This window comes from Chelonia mydas, chromosome 1 (assembly GCF_015237465.2).
Source record: "Chelonia mydas isolate rCheMyd1 chromosome 1, rCheMyd1.pri.v2, whole genome shotgun sequence".
Taxonomy (NCBI): domain Eukaryota; kingdom Metazoa; phylum Chordata; order Testudines; family Cheloniidae; genus Chelonia; species Chelonia mydas.
In genome coordinates, this window is record NC_057849.1 from 9,049,982 (window position 1) to 9,065,020 (window position 15,039).

Here is a 15,039-nt window from a genome sequence, read left to right on the forward strand (position 1 = left end):
AGTCTTCTCTTCTCCGGACTAAACAAACCCAGTTTTTTCAATCATCCCTCATAGATCATGCTTTCTAGACCTTGAATCATTTTTGTTGCTCTTCTCTGGCCTTTCTCCAGTTCTTCCACCTCTTTCCTGAAATGTGGCGCCCAGAACTGGACACAATACTCCAGCTGAGGCCTAGTCAGGGTGGGAGTAGAGCAGAAAAATTACTGCTTGTGTCCTGATGACAACACTCCTGCTGATACGTTGATTACAGACTCTCTCCCCAAGTTACCCAAGTGATTTGGCTGGTTTCCTATAGTGCTGGGCCTACCCTGAATTCTGATTCAGCTGCACTTTTAAAATCAACCTAAGCTTAAACCGCATTATTTGGTACTGCCTTCTGCCTATCTTGCACCCCATGGCTGCAGCGTCTCTTAGCACTGGATATACTGATGATTTGGCTTGTTTTAACTTCAGCTTTTTAAGGCCCAGATCTATTCTATTTCAGGTATGTATGTGGCCTCCATTACCCAGGAGCTTTGTATGTATCCTCGCAACACCCCTGGGAGGAAAGTAAGTGGGGAACTACAGATGGGAAACTGAGGCACAGAGAGATTAAGGAACTCGCCCAAGGTCACTCAAGAGTTCTGTGGCAGAGCAGGGAATTATATTCAGCATTCCCAAGTCCCAGGCCTTAACCACTGGACCACCCTTCTCTATTCAGATTCTTATACGGCACCCATCCCTGTGGTATCTGTGTCTATTTGTGACACCTGGTCTGTTATTCCTTATGTGCCCAAGACTCCTGTTTAAATCTACGAGGTTTGGGCCCCAAGTCATTTATCTGAAGGGCTTTTCTTCAGCTTTACTTTCATTTTATATTCATAATAATGACCTACCGTTACACAGCCTCTTTCACCTGGTAGGATCCCAAAGAGTTTTACAGACTGGAAATACCAGCAAGGGGTCATTCACCCACCACTGAAACGCAGCCAGATTATAACAGCAGCTGGTTTTAGGAGAGATACTGGAGAACTCTGTATCCTACTGGATCCTGCAGCTAACCCTCCATTCTTGCAAAAAGTGGAACAGGATCTCTGAGCACACATGACTGTTTTCCTTCTCTGAAGCCAGGAGTGAGTCCTCGTGATGTGTTCAGTGGGGCTCATGCTACAGACACCAAACCAAACAAAATGACTGCGTTGATTTGAATGCACAAAAGTGAGAGTCTTTAGGTTTGCAGGGAAGGGCATCCGGCACACAAATGTTTCACTTAGTGCAGGAATGGCGACATCTCTAACGGGTTAAGCCTTCTGCAGAGGGAGGACCTTACCATCGCTCAGGGAACAAATCCAATTTTTACTTAAAACAGACAATGCATCTTTCAATTCGTCTGGCCTGGGGAACTTTGCTCTGAGCTCTGACATTGCAGACAGCTAAGACGTTTAGGTTAACTCTGAAATATTTAATATTTGCCAGAAAGCGGACCTGCAGAGCAGAGACCATCTAGCCAGCAGCAGAGAGACGGAAGCGTGAGGAACAGCATCAGCATTCAGTGATTGGGTTTATACCATGATCTCACCAGGCCAAGACTGAAAGATGGAAACTCGTCTCTATTATTCATGGTTCCCATTTGAGAGCTGGCAATGGAGGGGTTTCACAGACAGGTAAGTTACTGTAGTCCACCATTACACCACTTGCTCCTGTTCATAAGGGAGGGGAAATCCCCATTTCCTTCCTACCAATCCCAATCCCTCCACCCTTGCTAGGAAGCAGAACGCCATATGAAGATTTTGAATTTTATTGAAATAAATTAAAGGATGCGTCTGAAGCCCATGGGGTTGGGGGGCACACGGTGACTGTGAAAACCAAGCCGTCACACAGCTATGTATCTGACATGGCTCCTCTCAGCTGCAAAGCCATCCCCGCACATTCTGCGGTTAGCTGTGCATAAACCCCTGTTCTCTCCAGAAATTCTTACTGGTGCTACTCGCTACAGCTGGTCTGACTTGGAATGCGCCTTTACTTCCACTTTGAAAACCCCTGTGTGCTTCCTCTGACTTGAAGAGTTTCCACACTTCTATATAGCCACCCCCTCTCCACATCCTTCAGGTAAACCGAATGGCAGTACGGTATGTCACTGGGACAGTGGCTAGGGTTCCAGCCCGCGATAGAGGTGTCCGACCCTGACTCAGTGCAGACACAGGAGAGTTAGCCTACGGTCTCTCCTGCCAAGGAGAGTCAATAACAAAAAGAGAGAGTCACCTTCCAGAACCCCTCCCTCCAGTTCCAGGGGCTGGGATCCACCACCATTGTCCTTACTCACTGATGGGCCATTTTGCAAATTCCATGTCTCGTGGTTATTTTATTGATGACCAGTACAACTGGAAACGTGCCGCCACGGGCTGCTTTGGCTGAGCGTGGTGTGTGAGGCGTTCCCTATGGCTATAACATAAAGGAGATTTCATCAGGATTCAGGGGAGCCTGGATGTCCAGTTTTCGGCTTTTGCTGTCCTTCTCGACTATCTCCAGCCGCAGCGTCGGGGCCTTCCTCTCCTCCTCCTCAGGGGAGGAGCTGTCCTTGGTTTTCAGCAGCTGTTTGTCCGAATCGTCCACCGTGATTCGCAAGGTGCAGCCTCTTGGCAGAAGGTCCTGCTCATAGGCGGCAGCTAATTGGTTCACAACACGACGCTCTACCTGTGGGAAGAAAAACACCCCCCATTAGCAAATCTTCTGCCCTCTTAGATCGGCCTGGCAGGGGATCATAGAATCATAGAATATCTGGGTTGGAAGGGACCTCAGGAGGCATCTAGTCCAACCCCCAAACAACCTGGAATCTGCAGGGGACACAGTGGATGACATCTAATGGGTCTCTTTCATCTCTAACTCCTAGGATCAGGGCCAACCACCACTCCCCGGGCTGGCGTTGGGGGAAGTGAACAAGCACTGCTTTGCTGGGTGAATGCAGTATGCGCACGGAGCGCCAAATGGCTCCAGCTGCTTCTGAACCCCTTACGCCTGGAACCCTTCAATCAAATAATCTCTTTGTGACTTTAATGGGAGTCAGAGTAGAAACAAATGCAAGACCAAGAGAGAGGTGTGTATCTGTGTGGTTTCAAAACGATCAGTCACTATGTTCTCTCACTCAGACTCATGGTCACTGAAGGAACTTCTCTTCACAGGAAGGATACAAACAATAATCCCAGTGAAGAGTTTGCTGCCTCTCTCCATGGCCTATCCAGAACGTGGGCTGGTGTGCAAGGGGAAGTCTGCGCTGCTGGGTGCAGAATGTAGACGACCAGGGCAAGGTAGCACATCATGTCTTACCTCGTGTTTAATAGACCGGGCGCCATAGTGCAGATTGTAGCCATCTGCCAGCACATCCATCACCTCCCTGTCCCACAGCAATGTGATGTTGTGTCTCACTTTGGCCTGCAGGATGAGAAAGGGGCAGCATGTTAGCGAACTGTCAGGTTGGCTCCAGCTGCTCTCCTGCTCCAGGACATGGTTATCTGGAGGACACGGCCACACCGAGCATTGACACAGAGGGATGCTGAGGTTACCACCCAGCCAGAGCTCTGGTGAAACAAAACTGAAACTGTATAGCATGGGCTGTGGGTCATGGGTGTCTGCCTGGCCTGGAGGGTCCTGAGCCGCACAGGTGTAAAGTGTAACTACCCAGGTACCCCACTCTCATTTGGCTATAGAGCTAATGATGCATAACACATACTCCACATCCACGCCTCCAGAATTCACCACCCACAACCCCAGCATCCATCCCCACAAGCCCTTGCAACTCAGCTCCATGTGCAAGCAGAGCAGCAAGTGACTCCAATAAGATCCAGGAAGCGTATGATGCTTTAGGGAATCCACGCTGCTCTGGTCCAGCATGGCGTGGAGGAGAGAGGGGTCACCCCCATGAACTAGTCCACTTTGGCACAAGAAGGTTATAGGACAAAAGTCTGGTTAGCGCCCCCCGCTGCGTATGGATTAAGGGGAAGGTGAACCCCAAAGCAATACATTCAGCAATGGTCTGTTTTTACCCTCTTGGCCCAAAAGCTCAGCTCCTTGCTGACGAGCTGGATCAGCTCCGAGTGACAGAAGGGGAGAAAATAAACAATCTCGTTGATCCTTCCCAGAAACTCATCTCTTCGGAAGTGAGCCTGCAGACGAGAAAGAGCAAACATCATCATCAGCAGGCCGGAAATCCAAGCCACGGGACACTCTGGATAGCCACCGGCACTAGAAGAGGAGATCCCCAGGAAATCACGCCTGCCTCCAGACTGCTCTTTACACTGCCTCCCACAACACAATGTGTGGCTAATAACCACTGCACCAAGTGCATGCACCAGAAATGCCAGATTCCCGCCATCGAGAGCTTCTCACGCACTGATGTTTGGTGCTAAGGTGAGGGGTTAATAGGTCTAGAAGCATTACAGGAAGGGACTGAAAATCTCCATGTTCTACGTCCGGCTCCGACACTCGCTTGTATCATTGTGCAAGTCACTTAGGCCCCATTTTCCGTAAGTGCCCACTGATTTTGCGTGCCTGACACTCCTGTACCACAGCTCCTGCTAATGTCAATGAGAACTGTGGGTGCTTTGAACCTCAAGCTCTGAGTGTCTCAAGATGGGTGCCTAAAAATGCAGGCACTCAAAATTAGAGGAGGCTTAAAAATATTGGCCCAAAGCTCTCTGATCTCATTTACTCCAGCTTTAAACAAATATTGCTCTGCCTCAGGCGTGGGTTGTGAGGGTTCACTCAGGTTTGTATAGTGCTCTGAAGATGTAACACACCATGCCATTGTTAAGTGTTGTTATTAATAGCAGATTTATGTGGCACAGGGCTGGGCAGCTGCCTACAACCAGTGAAACTTCCAGTGCGCGCGAGGTGTTGTGGGAAATGGTTTCTATTTAAAACTAGACAGAAGCACTGAAGAATACGCTCCTGGGAACTACCCTGTACTGTCTGGGAATAGTGAAACGGACTCGATGCCCTAATCAGTCTCTTGTCTCTGACTTCTATATGACATGACGCTGTTCTGGTCAGCAAGAGGCGACTGGATTCCAGGTCTACACAAGGAAGGTGCCATCTGCAGTGAAGGCAAAGCTTCTTGTTCGTGCTGGAAGTGCAAGTCCGGCAGCACACAGAGTTGCCTTAGAAACTTCTTAAAGACGCTTAAGAGCAAAAGAACAGATGCTAAGCTCCAGAATTTGTCATTCTGACACATTACATGTGTTTTTATAGATATATATTTGGAACATGTCAGTTCTGTGCACGGCCCTTACGTTGGTGATTGAATCCCGGGCTGTAATTCGATTGGGAATTCTGCTGCCATCCATTAACCGGCTCACGCACACTCACTGCTTATGGCAGCAGCAGAATCTCCTCCTCCTCCGAGTTAACCCCTCAGCACCGGGAGCTGTGTGTGTGTAGGAGAGAGAGACTGTGTGTGACACTGCATGATTGAGGGTAACATTACTGCTAAGTTTTTCATGGCATTGGGTTCAGCTCCCCAGTTTGGCCTTGTCCATGCTGGGAACAGAACGACACCAGCTCCCCAGTATGCCTAAAGGCAGTTGTTGGTAGCGGGGCTCTAACAGGCTTTCCTGACGAGGGTTATTTGCCGTACCCCTGTGTATAAAACCAAGCAATGTTGATTAGCCGGAATGGGGCGGGGTGCCCATTATCCACTGCATCAAGCTTAAATGTAAAGGCTACCCTGGCTTACCTCACTGATCTGGTCTCTTATCACTTCTCCCCTTTTGCCAGTGATGCCATATGCCCCCATTTGTCCTCTCCTTCCATAATCATCTCTGTGCCTTCCGCACGCCTCCCTCCACGCATGGAATACCTTCTCTGTACCAGCGGGCCAAGCCTTCCGTCTCCCTTCACTCACACCCCTCCAGACTCAGGCCCACATCTGCAGTGCCCACAAGAAGTGAGTCAAGGGTGTTATGAATAATCGGAGCTCCTTGCCATTCACTCCTCGGGGCCTTTCACAGTGGGCCAGGGAGTCCTGGGGAGAGGGAGGGCTTTTGTGTTGCTGCTCCACAGGCCGGCGGAAATGAGACAAGTCAGAGAACCCAGAGGGGAACCGGCCAGTGGCTTCCTACTGGCCAAACCAGCAGCAACACTTAAGCCATCCTTGGAGGAGGCCACTGTGAGCCCGTGCCTTCCACAAAGGCAGCCTGCGCGCCCCGTAAAGCCCAAGCTCACCCTCTCCCTGAGGTCTGGCTGTATTGAAACGGGAGTGGACAATCAGATCATCGCCCCGGGCCTGGCTGCTCACCACGGTCCATTCCGCACCCTAGATCCCGCTTCAGCCGAAGCCCTCCCCAAAGCTCACTCCTGCTGTGTTGTTACAAGGAGCGCGACTCCGGGCTGTTCCGGGGACCAGCGCAGCCGTGGCATAACTTAGGCAGCCCAGCCCGGTCTCAGCTGCCACCACCCAGAATCTCCATGGCATTATATGCTTTTCTGGTCCCCTCACTCTGCTGCAGCAGCACAGAAGCCAGGCCGGGATTGGGATGGGGGAGAATCCCAAATTAGTCGTTCCCCTCCCAGGCCGCCGCTAGACTGTACACTGTCAAGGCAGAGACTGCACGCCTAGCACACTTCTCGGTGATCAAAAATAAACAGCGGTAACAGCCCAGGGATGAAAACCTAGGATATCTGAAATTGGCAATAAATAAAACCCTCTGTACCTTTAAGATTGGGCGAATAACGTTCTCCTTGAATTGCTTCGAGATGGTTATCTTGTCAGTTATCTGGACATCATCTGAAAGGAGACAAAGTCACAGAGGATAAATGTCTAAGGCAGGGCACAGGATGCTTCTCGTGTCTCACTGACCCCTGGAAGAGCGCATGGACATGGCACTTTGTACAGGAGTGAGGAAATGGGCTGGAACAGAAGACTGAGGCTTACGGGAGACTCTGGAAAAGAGACCCAGGAAATCCTCATAGAAGCATGGGCATGTACTGCCACAAGGGCACTACGCTGCTGGCAGTGTGGCCCACTGCAGCTGCCTTTGTGCATGCCATGACCGTCACTTGCGATCAAAGCCCACCGGCTTCTCAAGAAAAAGCAGGTTAAAGAATTAGTGGGGTTAAAGAAAAAACCAGGTTAAAGAATTAGCACGCATGGGAGGAAGCTTGTTCTTTGTACCCCCACTGACCTTCTACTCCATGGGATCCACCATGCCTGTCAAATATACGAGAGCAAATGGCCTCACTATGCCTGGGGTGCACGGAGATCTGATAACCCAGGGACCCACCCTGGGCCAGCTGCATATACCAGAGGGGACTACCGCTCACTGATGATACTTACTGTGCATGGGACCCTCTCTACTTGCTCAATACTTGCTCTCATAATCCCAGAGAGCTCTCAATTCATCTCCGTAAGGAGACCTCTTCGATAACCAAGGACCTGGCCTGGCCTCCACAGATTATCTATGGATTGTGGATCAAATGTCATGACCGATGCTGATTACATTACACACAAAGTACCCCGCCGTCTAGTGTTGTTATGCTTATGGCTGTCATACCTGATCAGTCAGACATACCGGCGTAGGCTCTGCACTAGTTTCCGAGCTCTGCATTTTTCAGTCTCTTTAGCAAACAGCAAAACTTGCACTTAGCAATTAGCCGCTTATGGCCTAAAAATCTCCTTCATTTCTCTCTCCCTCTGCAATTAGTTAACTACATTATTTAATGCAGCAGTGTTTGTTGAGCTATTGCTTGTGTGAAAGACACTATGGGGAGAATTTCTGAAAGCATGCCAATGGTCAGCTCTTTTGAAAGTCCCATCTTATATGCTCTAAGGGCTGGATTCTGAAAGCCTTACCCACCTGGCTAATCCCACTGGCATTCATTATTCACGTAAAGCTGTGGCAGGCGGGGCCCTAAAGTGGCACTGTTCGGCTATGGGTATCTGGGGACAACTGAAGGCCCTGGTTTTTAGATGCAAATCTCCAAATGGTGCAGGCCCTTTGCGATCACCTCTTTTCCCCATGTGATACCAGGGCAGTTGAGGTTACCTGAGGTGCTGAAGCTAACTGAAACCCAGGTTAAATGGGAGGCGTTCTATGTGATGGCCCCTGAATTCTGGAATTTGCTCCCCTCCATTACCACGACAGAGCCCACATGTGTTGATGCACGGATGTTTTCCTGGTGGAGGCCTCACTGGGTACAGGGTTGGGGAGAGAATCAGGTGGAGTGGAGTGGGCGGGTCTTTAGATTCAGACCCAGGACCACTTTGTACTTTTATGCATTCTGTAGTAAAATGTGGTACATAAGCCTAGAGCTGGCGATACAAGGGGGATTTTAAATACACAACAAAGTATTTGGCATGGTATTCTTCCACTGTGCAGGCCCTTTGTAAGATGAAGGTTGAACAAAACAGAGCAAAGGTGGTAACCTCTACGCACAGCTTCTTCACGTGTAACACTTGCTGCTTTCACAGACAGAGGTAAAGATACTGCAGAAGCAGCTCTTTCTTCTGTTTATCCAGGTGCTTGTACTGAGCTCGTCCCCATAACACTGAAGCAGCTTTCAAAGCTGAGAACTCAGAAAATTATAAGGCGGCAGATGAAAATCTACTGCAGCCAGACTTTAGAGTCCAAAATACATTTTGCAGCTTGTCATTCATTGCCGTTATCTCAGTAAATTGTACTAATCTCCCAGAAATTAAAATTCAATTCTTTCCTCATTTAGAAGGTGGCACTTGGCATTTTAAAATGTTATTCTTGAAAGTTCAGTTGCAAATGTGCCTTGTTCTTTACCTATTTTGACTGACTATCAAAGGTTCTGTATAAAGTGAGTTCTGCCACCTACCACTCAAGATAAAAAATGTGTGAGAGCGAGTGAGCGAGAGAAGCTGAGAAACATATGTGGCCAGCACTAAGAATTAAAAGTTTTTGGTTTCATGAAAGTGTGAGTTGTGGGGTTGTTAGTTCCACACCGAAGGTTTAGTAGATCACTCAGAACGAATTCTCAGCCATTTCTAGTGGATTTCCTAGTTAGGTGAAGTTCTCATTGGAATGACCATCTGCGATGATGCTGTATATGTGTGACAAGAGCAGCCACTTCTCCAGAAAGCTTAAGATACCAAAAAGAAACTAAACTCTTTTCACACAGATAGTTAAGCATCAAGAATAAACAACTGCTCCCCTAATTACCAGCCCACTCTAAAGATGACAGTCATTACAGCTGGAGTGCTGTAACCACTACCTATCCCGCTGACTAATATTGTCCCATTGTTTCCTTGTACTCCCCCATTGGTCTGTCTGTGTTCATCCATTGTCTCTTGTCTTATGTTCAGTTTGTCAGATCTTTAGGGCAGGGCCTGTCCTTCTGTTCTGTGTTTGTACAGCGCCTGGCATAAGGGGAGCCTGGTCTGTGACTGGCATTCTTAGGTGCTATGATTATAAACAACAACTACTAAAGACCAGGAGCAGCAAAGGACTAAGGTGTACATTTGAATTCTCAGCCACTGCCATTACTTACAAATATGGTTTATTTGAATTTTTAAAAGATGCACCCTCCTCTCCATCGCCCTATGCTGATGTTCAGTAAGAGAAAGCTACTTACCTGTAATTCTGCTTCTTTGAAGATCATCTCACAGGATCCTCACTCTTGGGTCTGACACTTCCGGCATGAGTCAAGGGAGAACTTCTCTAGCTCAGAAGTTTTTGGCGCTCAGAAGCAAGAAAGGGTAATGCAAAAGGCCCTGCTCTGTGCTCGTTAGACACCCATCACCATCACAGACCCTAGAACCATCCAGCCAGTTCAAGAATTGTGTGGGAAGCAAGAGCGCCTCAAAAACTAAGCCAACTGGAAATTGTACCATAAAAATAGACAAACAAATACAATTTCTATAATTTAAGAAAAATTCTAAATAAAGTATGGGCCCTCAAGAGCTGAGTAATCAGCCTTGGAGGGGAGATGGGTGGGTAGTTGAAGGGGAATCCTCTGAGATGAGATCTTCCACGTGGCAGAATTTCAGGTCAATAATTTCCCCTTCTTTAAAGATACCATCTGTACAAGAGCCTCACTCTTGGAGAGGAAGGAATTTGAGGAATCCTGCATCCAGTCCTGGTGCCCACAATTCAAGAAGTATGTTGATACATTGGAGAGGGGTCAGAGAAGAGCCACGAGAATGATTAAGGATTAGAAAACATGCTTTATAGTGATATACTCAAGGAGCTCAATCTATTTAGTTCAACAAAGAGAAGGTTAAGGGATGACTTGATTACAGTCTACATGGGGAACAAATATTTATTAGCAATTTAGCAGAGAAAGGTATAACATGATCCAACGGCTGGATACTGAAGTTAGACAAATTCAGACTGGAAATAAGGCATAAATTGTTAATGGGGAGAGTAATTAACGGTAAATGGAACAATTTACCAAAGGTCGTGGTGGATTTTCCATCACTGACAATTTTTAAATCAAGACTGGCTGTTTTTCTAAAAGATCTGCCCTGGGAATTATTTTGGGGAAGTTCTGTGATCTGTGGTAAACAAGTGGTCAGACAGAATGATCCCTTCTGGCCTTGGAATCTCTGAATCGGTCTCAACATAAAGGAACAATGATAAGTCACGGCAACAGGCAGTGTTGAGAAGAAAGGCAAATGCCCAACAAATGAACAGGAAAGTTGGAAGAAGGGGTAAAATACCTCCCCCCCAAAGGTGACTAAGAGACATAGATGGTCAGAGCCTCAAGGATCTGCCCTTCACTAAGAAGAGTTTACAAAACTAGCCAATTCAAATAAGAGATGCAATAAGAGAAAAAGAGTCAAGTTGGTGAGTGTGTGTAGCCACCTCTACTTCAATGACAGGCTCATTGGGACCATGAACCAGGACGCTTCTCCAGAAGCCAAATCTAAGCAATAGAACAAGGTCCTAGGAGTGACCTAGGAGGTTCCTTCCAGTCCTATGTTCCTAACTTCACAAATGTACATGGGGAAGATCACGTGGTTGCCTTGCATGTCCTGTCCTGCCTGAGGCCTGCAACCAAAGCTGCTCTTCTCAGACTGCATGATCAACAGCATGTGCCCGCTGCGGGCCCACCAGCTCACCTCAGGAATAACGAGGTACCTGTTTAGAAGTGCGTGAGTTGGTGTCAAAGGAAACAAACAACTGGATGGACTTTCTAAGACCTTTGGTCTGCTCCAGTCAGAAGCTCCAGAAGTTTTTAACACTGAGCTTGGGCAGAAGGACCTCAGTAGGATGACCATGTGGCTGTGGAACAAATACTGGCAGGAAGATTGGTTCATGAAGGTAGAATTCCATCACCATCTTAGGAAGGAAGGAGGGAGGAGTCCACAACCCCACCTTAACTTTTGCAGAATCTGGTGTAAGGGGGATCAGTTTGAAGCACATTCACTCAATAAGCTGAAGTTGCTGCACCAGGAAAATTACTTTCCCCTTAACAACTTGAGCTCATGGGTACCAAGTAGCTCAAAGGCTTTGTCCATATGACAAACCATCCCACGGCACACGGGGCTTTGCAATTGGGGGTCTCAAATGTGTCAACCCCAGCAAGAACCTGATGGAGGATAGGATGCAGAAACCATAGCAGATATTTGGAGGCTCTGGATATGGTGCCTGCCAACTGGCTAAAGTAGAGATGAGGTCACAACATTCACCAGGATCCAACTGCAGTTCCTGCTGGGAATTCTTTGGCTGGCTTAGAAGGAAAAGGAACTACCTGGAAGGTCCAAGTGGCTAAGGTAGTAGAAGCTGGTGATGCGCGATTGACCAGCATTGGAAGGATCCTGCCAATAAAGGCTCTGTGGCTTATGAGGCGAAGCATGTGACTCCACACCGTGGGGATGTGCGGAGGTAATTTTATGAAGCAGGTTCCTTTGAGGACTTAGAGTATATAGTAGAGGTTGTTACCTAGGTTTTCAGCAATCCTGTTCCTGCTCATTTCCAGGGCCTCCTGTCTGAGCTGCAGGGCATGCTGGGCTATCTCATCACTTGCCACGTTGGAGGTCATGATGAAGATGGCGTCCTTGCAGTCAATGGTCTTTCCCTTCCCATCCGTCAGCCTGCCCTTCAACAAGAACAAACAACAAAAGCTGCATCACCAGGGCTGTTGTGCTGTGACACTGCACAAGAGAGCCAAAAGCACGGGGGATATTTCAAATACGTGAGTGCCAAACCCTTCCGCCCAAGAGGGAGATATTTCTAAAAGTGCCTAAAGGAAGCCTGGGCTAGTGTCCTGTGTGACTCTGGGCATGTCACTTAAATAACTCTCTGTGTTATGGTGGTAACATAGATACCCTTGCACCCTTCACAGGGGACAGGGAGGGAGTGTTAGTGGAACCGGTGTTTGCAAAGTGCTTTCAGATCACTGGGGAGGCACACTTCCGAGGTGCAAAGTATTTATTATTATAACAAGCAAACAAAAAATAAATACCCTTGTAGGGGGGACTAGCCACAGAGGGCTAGGAAATCGTCAACAGAAAACTGATAATGAACATCGTCATTCTAAACTAAGGGTGTGTGTGTGTGTGTGTGTGTGTGTGTGTGTGTGTGTGTGTGTGTGTGTGTGTGTGTGTGTGTGTGTGTGTAAGTAAATGGGCAGCTAGGCTCCTCTAAGTGACTCTGTGCTGTCGTGTGTGTGTGTGTGTGTGTGTGTGTGTGTGTGTGTGTGTAAATGGGCAGCTAGGCTCCTCTAAGTGACTCTGTGCTGTCTATGGACACTAAGGGGATGAATTCTTAGACTGACAGTGCAACTGTACTGAGAAATACAGAGCAATCTATGGTACAGCAGGATCATGCAGACAGATCAAACCAGGGCTCATAACTGCAACTACTGTCCAATATCACACACAGCATATTAACCGGAGGGGGTAGCAGCAGGTGCTTGTGTCCTACACAGGGGGGTGATTGTCACTCTTGTGAACACCGATCTCCTCTGTATCATTGCTCCTCCTATAATACTAAAATAGGAACCTTTCAAAAACACTAATTTTCTTTAGTAATAACAAAAAAGAACAAGGTCCCAAGGCAGTTGTCTCCCCCCCCCGCATCCCCGTCGTCCCCCCCCCCACACACACACATGTACACAACAGCAGATACCCAGTACAAATCCATGTTGGGTGCTTGATATTAACATTTAGGTTATTGCCCTGTCAAGCATGTGGTGCAGGAATTGATTTCACATTTAGCTGCTGCTGTGATGATCTATGCAAGAAAAAATTGTGTTATTAATCCTTCAAAGAAAAAAAAGGGGGGTTGGAGTTTTTTTGCCTCTGAGGACAGACTGAGGCTTCAAAACCCTCCCACAATAGGTTGTACACTCAATCTACCATGCAGGAGTACCTATAACATTTGTCCAGCTCCATTTTCAGGCACTAAGCTGACTCACTGAGACACAGGGTGTTTATCTCTGTCCTCCCATCAGCTTATACAGGTGCAGCCATAACTTCCAAAGACAGACAATGAGGAGAGATTTCCCTTGAAGAGCAAACAGTACACATGCCAGGCAATCAGGGACCCCTGAGTCTGAGATTCCTGCCAATATCCTCTCTAACATTATTGCTAGGGCCAGATTAGTGTGCATGGGTAGGGGAGTAAAGCCATAGGACATGCTATCACAGACAGCCAGAGAAATCATAACCACAATCAGGCTGACTTAGAAAGTAGACAAGTACTTAATGAGAAATAACATTAATAAGATATTGATGGAGTTTTCTCCTAGATGAGTAGGTCAGATTCAACAGGCTCCTTGGTCTCCTTTCAGTCCATAGTGCTTCTCTGTATGGTGCAGGGATATATCAATGTGTGCCTGCTAAAGAGAGGCATTATTTATGTTAAAGGGGTACAGCCTAACCGCTCAGAGTCTGCACAGTGAAACAGGAAGAATGCTCCTATTTCACTCTTTGTGTTTTCTGCAATGGACAGGAGACTGTGCACCTTTTCTTGGCACGATCTACCCAGATATTATTCATTATCCTTCTCAACTGCTCAGTATAATCTGTGCAGTCCCATTCCTCTGAATTTCTGATTACCCACCAAAATAATCTCTTCCTTTAACTGGAGGTGTAATCTAGACCAGTTGTTCTCAACTAGGGGTATGTGTACCCCTGGGAGTACACAGAGGTCTTCCAGGAGGCACATCAACTCATTTAGATATTTACCTAGTTTTGCAACAGGTGACATAAAAAGCACTAGCGAAGTCAGTACAAACTAAAATTTCATACAGACAATGACTTGTTTATACTGATCTATATACGATTGATTATTTTATAATTATATGGTAAAAATGAGAAAATAAGCAATTTGTCAGTACTAGTGTGCTGTGATACTTTTGTGTTTTTAAGTCTGATTTTGTAAGCAAGTAGTTTTTAGGGTGACCAGACAGCAAATATGAAAAATCGGGACAGGGTGTGGGGGGTAACAGGAGCCTATGTAAGAAAAAGACCCAAAAATTGGGACTGTCCCTACAAAATCGGGACATCTGGTCATCCTAGTAGTTTTTAAGTGAGGTGAAACTTGGGGTACGCAAGATAAATCAGACTCCTGAAAGGGGTACAGTAGTCTGGAATGGTTGAGAGCCACTAATCTAGACCACTAGACTTCTGTACGATGCTGTTTCCCAGAGTTAAGTCCTTGGAAAGGCAGTGTGGTACATGAAAGGCAGTTTGGTAGAGTGGATAAGACAGGGGTTAGCTGTACTAGACAGCTGAGCTGTGGGCCTACAGTGATCTTGTAACAAGCTTTTTCCTAATTTGTCTCATAAATGATCTGAGAAAAGGGGTAGACAGCGAGGTAAGCAGTTTGCAGATGATACAAAATTACTTAAAACAGGTAAATCCAAAGCAGACTGAGGAGAGTTACAAAGGGATCTCAGTAAATTGGGTGACTGGGAAACACCCAGATGAATTTCAATGTTGATAAATGCAAATTAATGCACTTTGGAAAACATAATCCCAACTATACATACAAAATAACGGGGTCTAAATGAGCTGTTCCCACTCAAGAAAGAGATCTTGGAGTCATTGTGGGTAGTTCTCTGAAAACATCCACTCGATGCGCAGCAGCAGGCAAA

General features: G+C 47.1%; 1 protein-coding gene across 2 annotated transcripts in view; it reads right to left on the reverse strand.

Moving 5' to 3' along the window:
• Positions 1-1,761: 1,761 nt before the first annotated feature.
• The window catches only part of CLPB (caseinolytic mitochondrial matrix peptidase chaperone subunit B), a 142,581-nt gene continuing 129,303 nt past the window's right edge, over positions 1,762-15,039 (reverse strand). For both annotated transcript variants that reach the window (XM_043526986.1, XM_037913924.2), the window contains 5 exons: positions 11,880-12,036; positions 6,684-6,757; positions 4,020-4,139; positions 3,304-3,408; positions 1,762-2,673 (listed from right to left, as the gene is read on the reverse strand). In XM_043526986.1, coding sequence (XP_043382921.1) covers positions 2,422-2,673; positions 3,304-3,408; positions 4,020-4,139; positions 6,684-6,757; positions 11,880-12,036 — 708 coding nt within the window. In that variant the 3' untranslated portion in view covers positions 1,762-2,421. The remainder of the gene's footprint in view (positions 2,674-3,303; positions 3,409-4,019; positions 4,140-6,683; positions 6,758-11,879; positions 12,037-15,039) is intronic.